Below are 19,531 nucleotides of genomic sequence, written 5' to 3'. Positions count from 1 at the left end.
TAGAGTCTTACTAATTTAGATAGACGATTGCGTATATTGATTCGCATAGTGCGGTTACATTCGTGCGCAGCGGAAGTTTTCTATAAAATGCAAAGTCATAAGTAGTAAGCATCAGATCTGCATAAACATATGCCTTATACCAATAAATTAGTATTTTTGGATCTAGATAGTTTTCTTAAACAACACACGTTCCATATAAATATATGTAAAAAATATATATGTTCGTCTTTGCCAAATAAAGTATAAAAGATATTTTTACTTGAACCGATTGTGCCCTCTGGTGTAGGAGTTACGTTGGTACAAATTGATTTTGTGACAGCAAAAGCAAACCTAAGTACTTATCTATCCAGCTCAGGCTGAGTTTTTACGCCTACGTTTAGTCACTACACTACCGACTGCACATAGATTACCCTACAGTATTTTTCGTATTGGAGAAAGTTAATATTAAAATAAAAAAAAAACGAGCCGTATTAGTGATTTAAATTCCAAACTGACTTGCGTTTCGCTTGCCAGTGAACGTCTGCTGGTTATTTTAGCAAACCGCTAATTAAGCGGATTTTTTTTTGAGCGGCATGTATACCCTTAGCTAAAACGGTCTGAAGCCTAATTTATTTTCGGCTTTGACAGCAAGTTTCTTTTCAGTCTACGCGTGTTCTTTGGAAATGGTTCTATGTGAGATCAAACCTGGCTATCCAGTTATTGAGGCTGATTAGTGATCTTCGCAAAATCAAGTTTTCATTTTGACATCGTACTATCTCAGTACTCATCATATATCGACCATTATCATAAACATGCCACACCTTCGATTCTAAGATTGGCCCATACGGAAAAAAGACCAATTAACTAAAAACCTCACGAAAACCGGAATAATAGGAAAAATCATCAGAGCTATGAAGACGATACTGCTTCTTCAAAGAGTTTCATCTATATATATATATATATATATATATATATATATAGTTATAATTTCTGCTCCATTGTCTGGAACTTCTGGAAACTCCGTCGTAACTACGATTAGTACCTCGATAAATTTGGGAAAGATAAACAATGAAAGGTATTTAAACTTTATTTGAGAATAAAAACCTTCGAACGGCTGTTTTCGAAAATAATTATATGATTTTTATAAAAGAACAAATTATATGATCGCAAATTAGCTTCATGCTAAATAGTGCGCTACGATTCAAAAATAATATATAGGGTGTTTTCGACTAAGTACTCTTTTTCTGGTGCAATATCAAGGATATCATGTATCATTAACATTGGGAGCTAAGAAAACAAAAGTCTGATATAATATATCTTTGAAGCGGTCATTCTCAGAAATTTTAAATTTCTTGCTCTAATTGATTATGTATTCATGTTAATTACTGTAGTACGTCGAGATGACACACACCCTCTTAATTCCGAAAAAATCGATATTTGGGTGTCTCTATGGATTAAGTTGAGATTCTACCAAAAAGTTCTACCTGGGGATTCTGCCTGGAGCAAATATAGAAATTCCGAAAGCAAATATTTTCTAGCACATGATCATAGACCTCGTTATAGAAACGAGTAATCCAAGATAAAAAAAAAAACAATAAGAAACCTTCGCAACCTTAACCTTCTAATGGTAAAAAAAAAGCTCGAAAATTAGCGCAGGATACTAATAAAATTACATAATTTAGAGGTGATAATAGTAAGAGATTCTTCTCCGATGTCAGTTATAGTACTGGCGGTATTAACTTTTGACAGCCATTTTTGTTCGGATATATTTATTTGATATACGTTGTCACCATTTTTTTTGATTCACGCACGTATTGTAACTCTTTGTGGAGTCTGTACTGATGATAATAACGCATAGGAATACGGAAAGGCCGAAATAGAAGTTACCTTTTTTTTTCTAATACTTCGTATCTGTTCAACTCACCTTAGGAGCAGAGAAGCGCTGGGCTCTTTTTGAAAAATACATCCCATTTAGCTGTAAACTCTGTTAAGTGTTTTTCATTGATAGGGTTTGTCTCTTCATCTCGACGCTTTTACCTTAAGCTGCATTGTCTCCAATCCATAAATAAAATATACATTTTTTTAATATTGACAAAAACGATGATAGGCTTATTATCAATCATCGTGCACACAAATGAAGTTAAAGAAAAGATGACGTTTAGTCATTTGAAGATGTTGTGGACAATACCTGGGTTTCAGCTCACTGCTAAGGTCGTCGGCGCATTTTTCTTCTAACACGATATGAAAAAAACGAAGAGGAGAGGGTATAGAAGAGGGCGCTTTCTATCTTATCCTTTATTTACTCATTTTAAGTAACAAAAGAGTGACAAGTAAGGAACACAGTTTTGTTGAGTTCTATATATAATGTTGACATGATGGGTCATTAGTTGTGATAGACTTCCGACGAAATAATTATGTCTAATCATGATTTCGTCCCCGCACGGAAAGGGATGAATCAAACATTTCGCATTTCAGCAAACGGGGCACTTTTATAAGGCATTTCCCATAGTCGTTTAGTCACAAAAAAAAATCGATCATTTGTAGAGACATAAAATTATACAATCGGAAGAGTTTCAAGAATAGAAACACAAATTCTTGGTATTGCCTTGCTAATACTTGCTATTAAAGGTATGGTCGGAAATACGGCCAGAAAGTAAGCCGTTTCTAAAATTATGCCAAAGAGATAAAAAGGTCTGATTTAAAAAATATTGAAGGAGAGATTACTGATTTTTTCGTTAAATTTTCACCTTTATACCTATTCGAAGCAAAACCTTAAACTTCCAAAAAGTAAGCTGATCCAATTGGCAGCAAACACTATAGCGTCCGGGTCTGAGATCGGGTTGCACAGACATCCCAAGCTTAAGATTTGTTTCTTCTTTATGCCATTTTTAATTCCAGATAATGGCTGTGAGTCACTGTTACAAATCCAGGCAAAATAACTCACAGTATAGCTTCATCGGCCTATTTGGAAAGCAAACGTAGATAAACCACAAACATTCGCCCAATACTAACAACTGGGAGGCTCAACCGAGAAAATATAAAAAAATATCGAACCTCAACACTAAATCAAACAACAAGGTACAAATTGTTATTTTGCCATATACCACACATACGATATTAAAAGATAGAATAGACTCGGAACCGTATATCATTTTATCAGTTAAAGTCAGTCTATGTTTAACAGTTTAACAGAAATTTCTACACCATGCTTTACCTGATCCTCTGTGTTTGACTAATTGATGGGCAAACAAATGCTAACCGATAGTTTTATTGGACATAAGCATTGGAAATTTTCCAGTGGAAGCTTTATTTCCTAACATTCTACCTGTGTATTATGCAAAATAATGGATCGCTTTAAAGTTCTATTCGGCATTGACTTGACCGCCTCAGGCGAGAGAGGTAAACTTTACTTTGAAATTATCTATTAACTTATTATTATGGCGAAAAATGTTGCTGTTTGGTAAATTGAAACTGATATTTTTCTCAATCATAATTTTTCGATTTGCTACTGATACCTTATTGACCCATGGACTAATTCTTCTATCGCGATGAATATGGCAAGCGCTTTATTAGTTTGCTACGACTAGATATAATGGCTTGCACCTCATTTTCGAGTTCTGTTCGAAACCCATCGATTTAATAACTAATAAATATCGCCAATGAACTGCAGCAACATCAAAAACGATTGAAGTTCGCACAAACGCCGGATGAGTCATAACATTATACGGTGTTGCCGCTAGCTTTGAACATGGAACGTGTACTTAACGGTGTCAGTTTAGGTTGAGCGTCTTTGCATCAACCGGTTCAGTAATTCAATTTTAAGATACTATTTTACGTTCTATGCATAATAGTTAATAATAAGAAACTCTGCTAATCCAGTCATCTTATAATGTACCCGCATGTGTCGTTCAGTTTTCGTGTCTTTTCAAGCCTATCCTACTTCTATACAGCAAGTGAAAATTAATGATAATAACCTACGTTAATAGAATACGTTGTAGCATTTAAAATGTGAAACAAAAAAAAGCTTCTGCTTCTTGCCCTCTGCCTTCATTTTCGCCTGCACCACTTCAGAATACGGAGAATGATCTGGGTGGAGAGAAAGGGAGAGCAAGCGTTTGTGCAAATGCGGAACAGAGCGCTTGACTTGCTTCTTACACGCGACCCGAAATGGAATGGCAGTTGCCGTCCCTCTCACACCTTCAATCGATGGGATGATGCGTTGCGTTTCTGTCAGTTCCGTCGAACAAGCAGGCGTGTATGGGCTTTTGGTTCGTCCCTGTATGTGCGTGACGGCTCAGTGGTAAAATACCTACCTACTAAATTTAAAGACACATAGCAAGGTGGCCCAGGTTCGAAACCCGGCGTAGACACAGTAGCCATCAGTCTAAAGCAATTAAGGGTATAATGTACTACTCGAAATTGACAGGCTCAAAATATCTGTTTACATTGCCCGTAGGGCTTTTACAAATTATGATAATCATCATAAACATCAATGATAATTATAACGACAATCATCAACGGCAGGGAATAGTAACAGTAACATCATCGTCTGTTTCGTCGCTGGTAAGGCATTGGTCTTGACATCGCTAGATCAGTACGGTTGCTTACTTCGCCGTCATCGTTTAACTGCGCTTATTTATCGTTGCCTTTTTCCTTTTGAATCTCCACATACTATTCGGTATATATCGAATATATATGATAGATATATAGATCGGTATTAAGATACGCTCTTTCGATCTTCCCTATACAGAAAGGCAATGCCTAAAGGAGACGGAAGATTCGATGTATTTAGCGCCGCGGTCGATTTCTTTCCCTTCGTATCCACCTCCTTCCTACGCTCTCCACTCTCAATAATTTTATATTATAGCTACAAGGATAATAGAACTGACACTACAGCTAATAGGACCACCTGCAATGATGCCTGTTTTCCAGTGAAGTGGTTTCATGTATCGAACACGCATCAATATAACTGTATCTGCTAGCCACCAACTAATGTTGTTGTCATTTCTAAACAGCTATTCACTCGTCCGGGATCCAGTATAGTAGAAATGGATGGGTGGCCAGGGAGGTTGGAGCGAAGGAGCATATCGCGCTGCACCAGCAGCAGGCAGGCAGGCAGGCAACGGCCAAGAGAACTCACTGCATTTGGAGTCACCTGGGGGAGCCGAAGCACTCCCCAGATAGGGAGAGGCAGAGGTTTGAAGGCGAACTGGCGGAGGTTTAAAGGAGCAAGTTGCCACCGACTGACTTCGGCACGAGACTGCCGTTGGAGACACCTACACCGAACAGCATCGAGATGAGTCTTTCAGAAGCTACTTCTCTTCGAACTACGACGACGAGGACGGTGACGGCGACGAAGGGAAAGTTGAGAGCCGAAGCGAGAATAGAAGGAGAGAGGTGCTAGAGGCGCCCTCTGTCCCTTCTTCATTCAATAAAACTTTTTCCTAATTCTTTTGTCGTCTTGCTACCTCATGTTTTTTATTTTATCTCTGGTATTAGTTTTATAATATAAAGTTACTCCTCGTTGTCCAAATTCACTAGAACGTTTATCTAAATGTGTTACGGTTTATAGCACAAAGAAGAGCTATCATAATCGTCGTCATAAGACAATAATATAACATTCACACAATTGAATATATGTATGAAGCTATGGACTGAGCTGGCACTGTTAGCTTTTGTTAATTCACAGCATCTACTACATGTCTTTGCTATCTGGTGATTTTAAGATGCGTTGCACTTTTCTTTCGTCGTCAAACTCCCGTCTGCAGCGGCGCGAGTGCCTGGCCGTGTGCTGGGTTATGCCTGTGTGTGTGTGTGTGTGTGGGAGCTGAGCGCGCCTGTTGTGTGTGTGTTTTTATTCGTCGTCTTTTCGTCTGGACGTCTCGTTCGGTCATGTCTATATGTATATGTGTGTATGTGTGTCACTCTCTCTCTCTCTCTCTCTCACCCTCACTCGCTGTCGCTCTCTCTATCCTCTCGCTGTATATTTGACTGGGTGCGTGCGTGTGTGCAATGCAGCTTTTAGATTAGCCAACACTCTCCGCTTTTTCTTGCTTACTCGAGGGGTTCGTAAGCTACTTGCGGCGCTTGCGCTCTGCAATGTTCACACACGCGCTCAGAGCGAACAACCCACAGTTCGCAAGCAAGCTGTCTTGCTGGTAGACAGAAAATGCATATATATACAGGCCCATAGGCACACATGCATGGAGACAGACAGACAGATGGACGGACAGAGACGCACTACCAGACAACACTGGTACGGACAGGCCGGACCTAGCCAGCTAGCGGGCGATCAGCCGGCGGGCCGACCGACAGTTAGAGAGACATACGGACGAACATACGAGCCGACAGACACCCACATACACTCTACTCGATGGCGGTAAGGCAAATTTTAAGGCTCATCATCATCCACACTCCATCCACAGTGGTGGTGGCGGCGTTTGCTGGACTGCTACGCTCGTTCAGATAGCTTCTTCTTCCTCCATCCCGCCGCTACTGCTGCTGCCGCAGCCTGCGCTATTAGAAGCCAGGCCGAGAGACGACAGCAGTAACTGCAGCAGCAGCAGCAGCAGGAGCCGCTGGCTGTCCTCTGAGCCGAGCAGGCGAGCCGGCTGAAAGAGGGACCCACGACCGATCCAGAAAGCCCGTGAGCTTGTGAGCCTACCAGTCGCGCTGCCTGGCTCAGCCGACCCGTCTTGGGCTCAGTTGAAAGTTGGCGGGACTGCGCCGACGGGTGCTCACCGCATGGTGGCGCTGCCAGCCCACTCGCGTTACGAAGGAGCTACTTGTGAGCTGGCGACGCCGAGCGCCGCTCACAGTTCAAGATGGCGGCCAGGTTGCTGCAGCGCCATTGAACGACTATTGTTTTGTGTGTGTCTGTGTGTGTGTAAAGAGCGAGCAGCAAGCTAGCCGTAAGCAGGGAAAGCAAGCAATGTTTGTGAGTGTGTACATACACTACTACATATAGAGTACGCTGGAGAGTTGTGCGAAATTTGGCCGAATTCGTGCGGATTTCGGGGCGGCGTGCCCCGCCAGCGGCCAGTGAGAGGTGAGATGACATCGGTGGACGTTAGTCCGTCGACGGATTAAGCTCGAGGCGGCGACCCCGGAGCTGCGTTGGCGCGGTGACGCTCCGAGAGGCCGACACCGGATCCGGCGGCCACAACGCGTCCAACGACGCCGACGCGCCCGGCATTCGACTCCGGCCGCAATAAGGCCGCGTTTTTACCACACGATCTCAATTCGTTGTCGGCTGTGTAGCGGCCCAAGCCGAGCGTCGGCCCGCGTCTCACGCCAGCATCGCGGCAGCGCCTAGAGTCAGCGAGAGTGAGTTTGTGTCGTTGATTTTTCGCCGTCTCTAACCCGATCCTTTATGGCCCTACTCGACGGGACTCGATATCGAAATCCATTGCTACCGCCGCTGCTGCTTATCCATTGGCTAGCTATCCATCGGCAGGCAACTGCTTTTGCGACTATGCGGCTGTGATGTTATGTGCTTTGCTACGCCGTGTTTCCCTAGCCATCAGTGACGAGTGGCAATGGCAGTCGTGCCGTACCTTATGACTGCCAGCAGTAGCCAGCGTGTTATACTAGTTGGTACGAGTTGTGATTATAATGCACGAGTGTTATATATGGGCGATAATATGATTGATGACCAGCCGGAGCCTGACAAGCAGTCGTCTCCAGTAAAGCAATAGGCAGCCGTTGCTTATCGTGTTTCTCCAGTGTTGTCCAGTGCTGCTGGATTCAGCGGGCCGCTGTTTTGTACCGTTTTTGTTGTTCACTCTTTTGAGAAATCGTGCGTGAGTCGTGTGTGTGCTGAAATCGGAATTCTGTTTGCCGCCCCTTTGCCGTCGATCAGCCATCTAGCTAGAGCTAAGACTCAGGATCAATGGCTAATTGCACGACGATACCGACTCTAACCAGGCAGAATACAGTTTCATATCATAAACCACCCGCTACGACTTCGACTACTGCTACAGCAGCAGCATAAGCAGCAGCAGCACCGTCGCTGGCGTAGCCATAAGCGTAACGGTGCGGTTGCTGCCGCCGAACTCGAGGTGAAAGCTGGTGCAACGGTTAGCGACGCCGCTCAATCGGGTGTCGATTCATTTTACCATGGTTGTGTGTACCTCTTTCTACCATGCTGTGTGCTTTCACTTGTGAGTCCGTCTGTCGGTGTGTTTGTCAGAGTGTGTATGCATAGGGCTATTTGCTCCTGTGTTTCGTCATATACATCGAGTCAGATTTTGTGTTAGCTTGGCTACCCCTCTCCCCGAACGACGGAGGCTATTACGCCGGAATATTCAATACGGATGATTGGTGGCGATGAGGGGGGATGGACAAAGAGCTAGATTCGTCATCGTTGAATTTGTGCAAGATTTTGCCTGAAAATCAGTGAAAGATAAGCCAAACCTTCGAGTGCCTTCGGACAGATCTTTGGGTGTACGATCTGTCTGATCCGGGTTGTGTGTGAGTGCCCCTGTGTTCTTAGGTTCCTAATGCAGGTTATTTGGTTGTTGTCGTAAGTTTCGTCGTCGTCGTCGTCGCTGCCATCGCCGCCTTTGGCGTCGTCGTCGTCTTCGGAGTAATCCCTCCTCCATGGCTAGATTGGGCGAACCAATAGTTAGCTAGTCAGCCAGCCACTAGCTAGTCTTTCGTGTCATCGGCCCGTGTTAACGTGCCCGCCGAGTCGCTCGGCCCGAGACCATCGCTTCTGTGGGCGAAAACCAATATTGCGATGGCTATTAAAAGGCAGACCACTACTATGGCGACAACTAATATTAATGTTGCTGCTACCGTTTCTGCTAATAGTCAATATTAGGTTGGATGCGTCGACTGGACCGCCACTGCTGCCACTATTAGCGCGACTGCCGTCACCGCGGTTGCTAAACACGGGATTGCCCCAATCATATTGTTGAGTGTTATTAGCGACATTCGGATGTAATCTCAAATGTGTGTGGCGTTGTGAGCCTGTGCCTAGAGTGTGCGTGAGTCCGGTGAGTGAATGAATGTGTGCATGTACAGCGGATGGATGCGGTGTGCTCTTTTGGCGGCTGGTCTACGTACGTCTCAGATTTGCTGTGGTTGTGTTTTAATAGTGTGATCTTCCTCGTTGTCGTTGTGAGACGCGCTGTGTGTCTCGTACCGTAGTCTTCTGTATGGGCACTGCTGTTGAATGCGGGGTGAGCAGCATCCATCCCAGTGCCTTAGGCCTTCCCTTGCTGATGTCTCATCATCGAACGGTAGCTGCAGCAGCGACAGCGGCAGCGGCGCCACTACTATCGCCGTCACCACCATCAGCAACAATAACAGCAGCAGCGGTTAAAGCCGGAGTTAATCATTGTGGATACGTGAGAGCGTGACTGTGAGTGTCACGGGTGGTTCACTGGTGTCTCGCGCGTTGTGGTACAATCTCATCCCCAGTCCATCCCAGCCCCATCTTGCGACTTGTAGCTTCGACTTAGTGATCAGTTCTTCTGTTGATGTCGTCTCTATTTGGTCAATTGTAATGGTTTTAGTTGTAGCGATTAAGCAATTAATTTCCTACTAGCACCAAACAGATAGGAGTGTGTGATTGTTGCTGCCGCCACTGCTTTTCATAGTAATTAATTGCCGGACCTAGCCCAGTCGAACTGGGTCGGCGTTTTATTATACATGCCCATAGAGACGGTAATATGCTCCAGCTTTCCTGTGCGATCGAAACAACAACTACAACCAACTACTATTACTACGGCTACTCGTAACGATGTCTAGAGCAGCAGCGGCAGCGTCAGACAACAGAAGATAGGGCAGTCGCCATCGTCGCCACCTCCATCGACCCTACGTCAGTCCATTCGTCCGTTCATCAGTTCCGTCTCGTTCCGTTTCGCTCCATAATGCGGCCGGTGGCGGCCTTCGGTTCCCAACGTGGCACGCTGATCTTGTGCCTGTCGCTTTGGTCTGCCTTGCTGCCCGTTGTTTGACGCCTCGGCCTTTCTTGGCCGCGGCTGCCGCTTGCGAGGCGCTGACCCAACGTGCACAGTTGGTCTGTGTGTGCTGCGGCGCCAGCATCAGCTATAGTAGGAACAGTGGTGTACTTCTCCGTGCTGTTCAGCTCCCCCCGCTGTTGTGTTGACTGGGGCCGAAAGGAGCCACTGACCTGGCTGGTAATACTGCTGCAGCAACCGCCACCGTCGCTGCCACCGCGTTGCAGCAGCAGTGGCGGCGGCGACTACTATTGCTACGACCGTCACCACCATGGCCGTCAATAACAGCACCAGCAGCATCGTTGTTTATTTGAGAGAATCGTCTCGTTGCGCTGTGGCGACGTCGATTGAGGCTGCAGTGCACGTCTGTCCACAATCACAAGTTCAAGCAAAGCGTTCAATTTGAAACTGTGTCCTCCGTTCGTTCTTCCTGTTGTTGCCGTTGTCGTCCCTATTGTTGTTGTTGATGTTGTTGTCAGAACGGCAGTTCTTGTCAACTTTGTGCACCGCTGGCCTGATTTACTGCTGCATTGGCAATCGCGACTAAACATATCAATGTACTGCTTGATATAGTTCGAGAGTATGTGACACGGCAGTGCCTAAGAGTTTTGCGGGCGCGCTCCAGCGACAACGGTGGCAAATCGCGATTTAGATTTGAGGAACTCGGATTGGCCAGCTTGACGTTGAGCCGCTCGGCGGCAATGGTTCGTGGAATTCGTCGTCACCAAGGGCTGACGTAGCCAACATCGTGCGGCAGATAGAGTTAGGTTAAAATGACGAGCAAAGTGGCGTGCGATCCAGTGGCGTAAGCGATGATGACTGCAGCGTGTTATTGCAGATCAAATACATGTGCTACGTACAGTCTCCGACAACGGATTATGATAAACAGTCAGACGATATGTTTCTGTGCGAGCAGGTACCTCCGATAGCTGACATACGGCATTTTGCTAAAGAGTTTATTTACTAATGAGAGCTGTTTGACGTGCTGTGTGGTATAGCCGGTGCTTGTTGGTAAATGCGTGTCTGGTGCTAATTGCCAACGTCGCTAGGATAACACACACGTCGATCGATGGCTATTACAAAATCGAAATGAATGTGCGGCCGTTTTCTACGCTAGCGGCACTAGCTAAATTTGAAATCTTGCCTTCAAATTATTTTGGTGAAGGCCGTCTGATGGTTACACCTTTGATGATTATCGGTTCGATTGGTCTGTCTACCCGCGTTAACCTCGCTGCCACTTTTTTATTAATAGATCTACGGAGTTCAATAGTGAGCGGACTATGACTGATTGTGGCCCAGTGAGCGCCTTATACAAGCAACGCATTTTGTCTTCCTTGAGACCGCAAGCATAGTAACCAGACCATACACCGGGGGGCATTTTGTGAAGGTTATTCGAGTTTGTGTATCTAGTAGCTATTTATAACAGTGTCGAGTGTAACGAGGTGTGCGCCAACCGGATTTTAACGGATTTATTCTTGTTCCACCTGCTGCTTTCAGGAGTGAATTAACTCAGGCCAGGACAGACAAACCTGTAGACATCTGTCCGAAAATCGCAGAAGAAAACGAACACGAAGAGGAACACAAAAAGAAGAACTTCATTCAGCTCACGAGCAAACGCAGCGCTCTGAGTTAATGGAAGGCATTGTACATAGTAAAGTAATATAAACCGAAGAGTGGCTGATATACGGCCGGCCGGTGAGATTTCCGCCGGTACCTGACGCGACATAATGCTTAAGCTGCGGAGCAATCGTTAACCGTCGAGCTCAGCGGTCGGTTCCGTAGAGGCCATGGCGGACTATCAAATGTCCATGGGCCCCGGAGCCGACGGCCAGTATGGCCAGGCGGAGGGCTCGGCTATGGATCAGATGATGTCCCAGATGGGGGCGGGCCAAGCTGGGCATGGCTATGGCCAGCCTGGCATGGGGCAAATGACACAGGTCCCTGGTGCATATGGCCATGCCGCTGCGGGTCAGGCGATGGACAGTCAACAAAAGGCCCAACAGGCTATGTACCCTGGCTACCCGCAAGGTCCAGGGGGAGGTGACTTTGGGCAGCAGTCACTTTCCCAAGGCTATCCGGGTCAGAGTCAGGTATACCCTGGCCATCCGGGACATCCCACGCATCCCGGTCACCCGGCACAAAGCGCCGCGTATCAAAACTATCAACGGGATCCTTGGGGTCGAGGACCGCCGGCGGGCCAGCCCGGCTATCCTACACACGCGGCAGGTGCGGCTGCTGCCGCAGCGGCCGCCGCCGCCGCTGGACATCCCGGCTATGCGACCGCGCCTGGTCAACGCGGTTACCCGGAAGGTTATGGTCAAATGACACAACAGGGCCAGAGAGGAGGTTATCCAGGTTCTGGGTATCCAAGCCAGACGCCACAGGCCTCATTCGGAGCGGCTACTCAGGCGAGTTCAGCGCAAGCCGCGAGCGCACAAGTGGCCCAAGGGGCCCACTCTAGGGCGATGGGAGGTTATCCCAGTCCCATGGCACCTATGAGTGGGGCCCCACAGCGGCCCTCAAGCAGGCCCCAACAGAGTTACCCGTCCCCGTCACGAACACCCACCGATCAGCGCGCACCATACTCTCCATATAACCAATACTCGGCAGGACAGCCGACTTCAATGGCCGGTTCACAGACCAGCTCACTCAACCAAATGACTAGCGGCATGGATCCCTCGTCATCGCCGTCATTTAGCACAGCTCCCGGTACACCTTTAGGAGGTTCGAGTACGCCGGCTAATCCTGGAACTCCAGGAGGTGGCCCGCTGACGCCGTCAACACAGCCGGGGACACCGTCAGGTAATCCAGCGACGCCATCGCCATCTCCTTCGTACCCAAGGGGCTTTCCGTCGCCGCATCGTCGACCTACACCTACCCCGCCCGCCAGCTCGGCTTCACCAATGCCGCAGAGTCAAGGAGGGGTCTCAGCTGCGCAACAATCCCAAGGCTATTGCCCTAGCCCGTCGCAACTTTCCAGCCCAGCAGCTGCTGGCGGCAGTGCAAGCTTGTCGCCGGCAAGTCAACCAACCAGTTCAGGCGGACCCAACTCAGCTGGTCCAACACCCTCGTCGGGTTCAAGTTCTCTTCAGCAGCTCGAGCAGATGGTCATGCCTCATATGGGAGGATCGTCGTCTTCGTCATCGACGAAACGTAAGACTTCAAAAGAAAGGGCACCTTCTGATTAGCATTCTAGTGCATATTGGGTTTTGAGTTTGCCTTCGTTAGTTAGATCGATGACAGGCCTTTGTCATTTTCTTCTTAGCCATTTTCTGTGAATGTCAAACTGTTTTGTGAGGAAGTTAGAATTTAATGTATACTAGAAGGATATCATTAACTTAATCATTTGTTGTATTTCGTATAATTGACAATATTGTATCCGCTTATCCTGTTTCCGATTTCGATGCTGCTGACGGACTGCAGCTTCGACAACGCCAGGCGCGGCGGCTAACCCCCCATCGGCGGCCACCTCAAGTGCGGCAGCAGGCCAAAATGCCTCTGCTGGCCAAATGGGCTACTACGGACAGGGACAGTCTTCGACGGGGGCCCATGCTCAAAGTGGAGGTGCCATAATAAACATTTATTATTTAAGCCAACACAGAAAGACAGTTTTTAGAATCTCACAATCAACCATAGGCATTTAATATTAGCGCAATTGTACATTTATGCGATTAGCGCGTGTTGTTAACATTCTTATTTGTGCTCTCGTTTATTATGTAACACTACAGGTTACCCTGGTTATGGTTCATCTTCGCAATACCCACAAGGTTATGGAGCGCAAAGTGGCATGCCGGCTCGTCGACCAGGCCAAATGGAGTACGATCCGTCAGATCCTTATGGTCAACGTGCTGCGGCCGCTGCGAGCAACACAGGCCGACCACCATATGGGGCACCTCCTGCTGCTGCTCAGCATGCCTACGAACAGTATCAACAACAGCTACAACAGTTGTACAGTATGCCACAGACAGCTCACACCCAAGCTAAGATTGCTGACCTCAACGATAAGATGCGCCAGATGCAGGCGTATTGTACGCCCCAGCAAGGATTCGCTCCCGGAGATCCTCGAGCTGCATATGCTGCTTATTCTAGTACTATGGGGGCCCAGCCACAGACCCCCAAAGAAGAATCTCTGCCACCGTATGGTAGCCAAGCTCAGCAACAGCAACAGCAGCAGCAACTTTTACAGAACGCCCAAATGCATCAGCAACAAGGAGGTCCGCACCCACAGAGCGGTTACATGGCCGCCGCCCAAGGACAGGCCACACGAAGTGGCGCCATGGTAGACGAATATGGACGGCCAACAAGCCAAATGACCAGCATTTCTTCAGGCATGTCTCCCCATGGATACCCAACTGGACCCCAGACACAACCAGCAAGTCAACCAGCTGCGGACCCCTACATGATGACGCCAGATGACCTTATGCCCTCCGGGGAGCAAACTCCTGCGCCTAGCAGAGGACGAGGTTCCCGGGGCCGCGGCCGAAAAAAGAAAGAACGTGCGTAATTGCTAAGGAAAAACCGCTAGTATTTTATTCAATGTATTTTTGATTCACCTGTCACATATTGAAAAAACGAGGTAAAACGTGCCTTTTAGAGAGTGACTATTTTTTTTCGTAGTTTTGAAGGATCTGTGCATTTACGGTAAAAATTAACTTATCCTTTCTGATTCTATTGGCATGTCTGTATTCTTCTTTTTCGTTGTCGTTACTGTCGTCATCAAAATTCGATGCTGCAGCTGGCACCGGACGGGGTCGGGGAGCAGCCGCTCAGCAGCGCCAGATGCAGATGATGCAGATGCAGCAGCAGGCGGCGGCCCAGCAGCAGCAGCAACAGCAACAACAGCAACAGGCGCAGCAACAGGGCCCTTACGGTGCCATGGCCGCGGGCGGACCTATAGGCCACCCGCAAGGTTATCCTCCTCAGGGCTATCCACCACAGAGTTATCCTGATCAAATGGGTCGTGCCATGACCGCAGGACAACATCCTATGTACGGTCAAATGGGACATTCCGGTCAGCAAATGCATCCGTCAATGATAAGTCAAGCTCAACCGCAGATAGGGCAACCACAACAGCAACAGCCACAACAACCTCAGCAGCAGCAGGGGCAATTGGAATCTAGTGGGCAATTGAGCCAGCAGCAGCAACAACAGTTATTGGCACAACAGCAACAACAGCAGCAGATGGGGCAACAACAACCGCAGCAGCAACAACAGCAAGCAGCACAAATGGGAGGTCATCAACAGGCGCAGCAGCAGACACAGCAACAGACACAGCAACCAACAAGCACCATGGGACAACAAGGTCCACAGGGGCCACAAGGTCCACAGGGCCCTGGACAACAACAACAGCAAAATCAACAGATTCCACAACAACCGGCCCCGGGCATGGTCCATGAACCTGGCACACAGATGGATCCATTGGGACAATCCATATATGGGCAAAGTCAGCAGGGTGGGCCTCAACAACAACAACAGCAGCAGATGGGCCCACAGCAACAACAGGCACAGCAACAGCAACAGGGTCATGGCCAAGGGCTTCCTCAGCAAAGCGCTGGAGGACCGGGTGGCTATCAGACGGGAGGTCCTATGTCTTCGCAAGGAGGCATGGCTTCCTCGCAACACCCCCTTTATCAAGGAGGTGAGTGTCTATTATGGTCATTGGTAGTACGAAAATAATGATTCATTGAAGTACTAACTCAGTTAAGTGGAACAGAGGCAGCTACCTCGTTTGGTTCTGCTTAATTAATTTGTTAAATCAATAGTGGGTTTTGCTTCCCTATAGCAGCGTTGTTTTAGCTTGTATATTGATTAGTTGTTGATTAAAACCAATAATGATATGATTACAGGTGATGGCTCAAATCAGTCTAATCCTATGATAAGCCATATGGCCGGTGACGGACAGCAGCCAATGTCACAGCTGGAGCATAAAGGTGACCCAAGTAATGCACTAGGTCTAGGTCAATCTGCGGGGTCGCAAAACCAACAAGAAGTAAAAAAGCCAGACCTTATGCCTGTTGACAATGACCCTTTAGGGGCGCGTCTACTTCAACCTAAACCGCCGGATTTTTTAGTAAGTTTATTTGGTATCATAAGCGCTGTTTCAAAAATTTTGTCTATAAGGCTGCTTCTAAAACAAGTTGTTCCCCTGCCTTCATATATGTTGGAATAGTTATCTGAAATTACCGAAACTAAACTTAATTACTTGCTAGGCAATTCAATTAAATAACTTTTAATTTTGTCGTTCGCTCATCTAATAAAGCTCACCCTACCGGACAATGGATTAAACTGAATAGTACAGAGACAGGTATTAGGTACATGAAAACGAGTTTGTTTTTTAAATTGAATTTACAGCGAGGTCCAGTGAAGCCTGAAGACAGTGGTGAGGCTTCAGTAAAGTCGGACGGCGGTGATTCGCAAAATCTCAATTTGGACCCGACGAATCCAGCCACGCCGAGCCAGTCATCACAAGGATCATCGCAGGCGGCTTTATCCACGCAGGGTGAGCCAGTGAAGTTTGGCTCCGAACTACAGGGTCCACCAGGTGGAAACGATGAGACCTCTGTTTCCAATACTGGACTTCCGGGTGCTCCCGAAGACATCTCAAGTGAAGACCAAAAGCCTGCAGGTGATGATGGAGCGACTGCTACGTCTGAACAACAACAGCAACAACCCGCACAGCAACAGCTGCCCGGTCAACCGCAAGACGAATCAACCAACCAGGCGCTTGCAGAAGTAAAAAGTGAGGGCCTGGGCTCAATGGGAGGCCAGGAGCAACAAGGTGCAATGGCAATAGGCGGCATGCCGCCACAGGCACAGCAGGTGAGCGCACAGGGACCTTCGGTTTCGCAAACCGGGCCTCAGGGTACAGCCCTAACTTCGCATCCGCAGGCCCAACAACAACAACCACAGCAAGGCGGTATTGGGCCATATGGAAGCCAAGGTGGCTCATGGGTTGCGAGTTCACAAGGACCTCAGGGGGGCCCACAAGCTACACCGGGATGGGGAGCTCCGCAAGGTCCGACCTCAGGAAATCCCTATGACCCTTACCAGATGTCATACGGCGGTCAGCCCCCGCCGAGCCAGATGCCTTCTTGGGACCCACACCAACCACTTCATGGCGCACCACAACCTGGTCCCCAAACTGGACCACAACCCGGTCCTCAACCTGGTTTACTTTCTGGCCCACAATCTGGCCCTCAGCCCGGTTCGCAACCTGGCCCACTGCCTGGTCAACAACCAGTACCACCACAAGAAAGCCCCGAAAAAACGAAGAAGGGTGGCCGTAAACGTAAGAATCAAGAACCTCCTGCTGCACCGCAGCCGCTGCCACATCCTGCTGGTCCAGTAGCGGAACAACATCAACAGGTCGCTGGGGCGCATCAAGTGGGTGGGGGATTTCCACCACAAACTGCACAGTTTGGCGAAAGCGGCCCTTTTGACTCACATAACCAGCCAAATCCATATGAGTTTGGGCCAGGGCCGGGTGGTGGTGGCGGAGGCGGAATATACCCACCTGGTCAATATCCACCAGGCTATCCAAACCCTAATGCTCAAAACCCTGGGCCGCCGGGAAACGGCGAGGGCATTTCGTCGGAGGAGGGCGTCGCCCCGGCGAAAAAGCCGAGGAAGCCGCGGACGCCCAAGGGGCCAGCCCAACCGGGGGACGGTCAGGACCCCATGGCCCCTGCCAAACAAAAGAAGCCTCGTGGCCGCAAAAACCACCCGGTAACGGAGGCTTCGGCAACAATGGACCCCAATTCGAGCACGGGGCCACCAACAGTTGGGAATGCTGGGGAATTAACGGGTTCGAGTCAGCTAGCGCCTCCCAGTGATGCGACGATAGCAGCAACAAGTGCAGTTTTAGGAGCTGCAACAAATAGTGCCAGCCCCAAGCTGCCAGACGGAAATCAAGACCCTATACCACCCGCGGACTCCGCGTCAACAACAACGGATACGACCGCCGCCGCAGCCAAGGCCGAAGGTGCTTTAGCACCAGCTTCAATTCCTACAAAGGCGACACCCACCAAGGCTGAGAAAAGGTCCAGGGCGAAAGACAAGGATAAGGACAAAGATAAGGACAAGGACGGTGAGAACAAGGATGGAAAGGAAGGTGGCAAGGAGGGAGGCGAAAAGGAGAAGGAGAGACCGAAAAAAGAAAGCAAGAAAAAGGAGAAAGAGGAGCCCATTTCGGCGGAGCAGATCACTGCCAACCTCAAAGAATCTCGTCTCAAAGCAGCTGCACAAGCTCTCTTCGAAAAAAATCAGAAGAAAGCTAAGTGAGTAATGGAACCCGTTATATCCCATATGGGGACATACCTACAGTAGACTAGCAGAACAACAATAGAACCATTTAAGATGTTTGTCAATCAATCATATTGTTCGTTTGTACGCAGGTTTGTTATAGACAAAACGCATGCTTATTTTTACGAACCAATTCTGAATGTTGATGGCACTAATTACAGTAGCAGCAATGGTGGTTAGTTATGATAGTCAAAATGGTAAAAAAGGTTGTTTTAGCAGTGTGTGTTGTTGTTTGTCACGATAACTGAATGAATGTCACACGATATCGACATGGGATGGCGAGTGGTCATGCGGACGACTGTCATAAGACGCGACGCCGCCACCTCGATTTGGTGGTTCCGCTACTGCTATTATTAGCGGATAATGTCAAGAGAGTGGTTTCGGCTGCTTTTTGTTCCCGACGGTCGTTTCTGCTGTCCGCTTTCACCTTGCTGTGCGTCGCCGAAACGACCGCTGCCACCTTGACGGCAGAACGGGCTAGCAAAAACAGCCGGCGCAGAGTAGTTGTCTGCTGATCTTCTACCTGTCCATGTGTCGACCGAAATCCGGAATCTGCACGCCAGCCAGCCGCTTGCCTGGCAAGCACACAAACAGCCGGGCTGGCTGGCTGCTTGACTGGCTTACTGCCACTCGCCGCCGCCGATCAGGTAACCAGCAATTTACTAGCGCTGCCGGTTGGGTTTTGTGGTCGGAGAAGAAGGGCTGCTCTCGCTGCTGCTACTACGGCTGTCGGGGGGTCAACGCCCTTGGTGCGGTGCGTCGAGTCGGACAACCAGTCGCCTGGATGGATGGACGGACAGATCAAAAAGGAGCTCTGCACGGCTTTTCACTGATGACGGTAATGGCGGCCGTGTCGTGGTCGTCGTCTTGTCATCGCGTCGTTGTTGCTTTTGTAAGCTAGCAAGAAAAAGCTCCTGTGTGGCGACTGTGGCGAATTAGTGCGCATTGGTGAACACAGCGGTGTCACTGTCCGTATGTTTGTATGTGTGTAAATCTTTGTCTGTTTGTGTGGCGTTCGTGTGTCTGCGTATGGATGTCTGCCTAATGCCTTTTGTATATATTCGTTTTATCTTTCTTCTGGCATCGCTTCTCGTTACTGCCTGTAGTTGCTTGAACTTGCTTGGACATTTACTTGAATGAAAGAAAGCGACTACGAATGGAGCGCCACGATGACGACGAGCACTTCGGTGGGCTGGGGGGACAGAAAGGATAGAAGCAGATAAATGACAAGTGACGGTTAAACGTGATGCCACCTGGCCGATGTCGTGGCGGCGTCGGCCGGC

General features: G+C 48.3%; 2 protein-coding genes across 8 annotated transcripts in view; both read left to right on the top strand.

Annotated features, from left to right (window-relative positions):
• The window catches only part of LOC111266867 (uncharacterized), a 45,559-nt gene extending 40,113 nt beyond the window's left edge, over positions 1-5,446 (top strand). For 2 of the 3 annotated variants that reach the window (XM_086971092.1, XM_086971094.1), the window contains exon 3: positions 4,995-5,446. In XM_086971092.1, coding sequence (XP_086827218.1) covers positions 4,995-5,203 — 209 coding nt within the window. In that variant the 3' untranslated portion in view covers positions 5,204-5,446. Of the gene's footprint in view, positions 1-2,877; positions 3,058-4,050; positions 4,280-4,994 lie in introns of all 3 variants that reach the window. The other variant, XR_015313573.1, reaches the window with a different exon arrangement.
• A 1,353-nt stretch (positions 5,447-6,799) lies between these two features.
• The window catches only part of LOC111266866 (uncharacterized), a 30,492-nt gene continuing 17,760 nt past the window's right edge, over positions 6,800-19,531 (top strand). Inside the window, exons 1-7 of one of the 5 annotated variants that reach the window (XM_022844690.2) lie at positions 6,800-7,027; positions 11,445-13,100; positions 13,371-13,511; positions 13,676-14,443; positions 14,683-15,585; positions 15,794-16,017; positions 16,299-18,223. In XM_022844690.2, the coding sequence (XP_022700425.1) occupies positions 11,735-13,100; positions 13,371-13,511; positions 13,676-14,443; positions 14,683-15,585; positions 15,794-16,017; positions 16,299-18,223 (5,327 nt within the window). In that variant the 5' untranslated portion in view covers positions 6,800-7,027; positions 11,445-11,734. Of the gene's footprint in view, positions 7,306-7,714; positions 8,104-10,307; positions 10,864-10,938; positions 11,335-11,444; positions 13,101-13,370; positions 13,512-13,675; positions 14,444-14,682; positions 15,586-15,793; positions 16,018-16,298; positions 18,224-19,531 lie in introns of those variants that run through there. The other 4 variants (XM_022844688.2, XM_022844692.2, XM_022844689.2 and 1 more) reach the window with 4 other exon arrangements.

The sequence above is a fragment of the Varroa jacobsoni genome, unplaced genomic scaffold (genome assembly GCF_002532875.2).
Source record: "Varroa jacobsoni isolate VJ856 unplaced genomic scaffold, vjacob_1.0 scaffold_1123, whole genome shotgun sequence".
Taxonomy (NCBI): Eukaryota; Metazoa; Arthropoda; class Arachnida; order Mesostigmata; family Varroidae; genus Varroa; species Varroa jacobsoni.
This window is presented reverse-complemented; position numbering and strand designations above follow the sequence as displayed.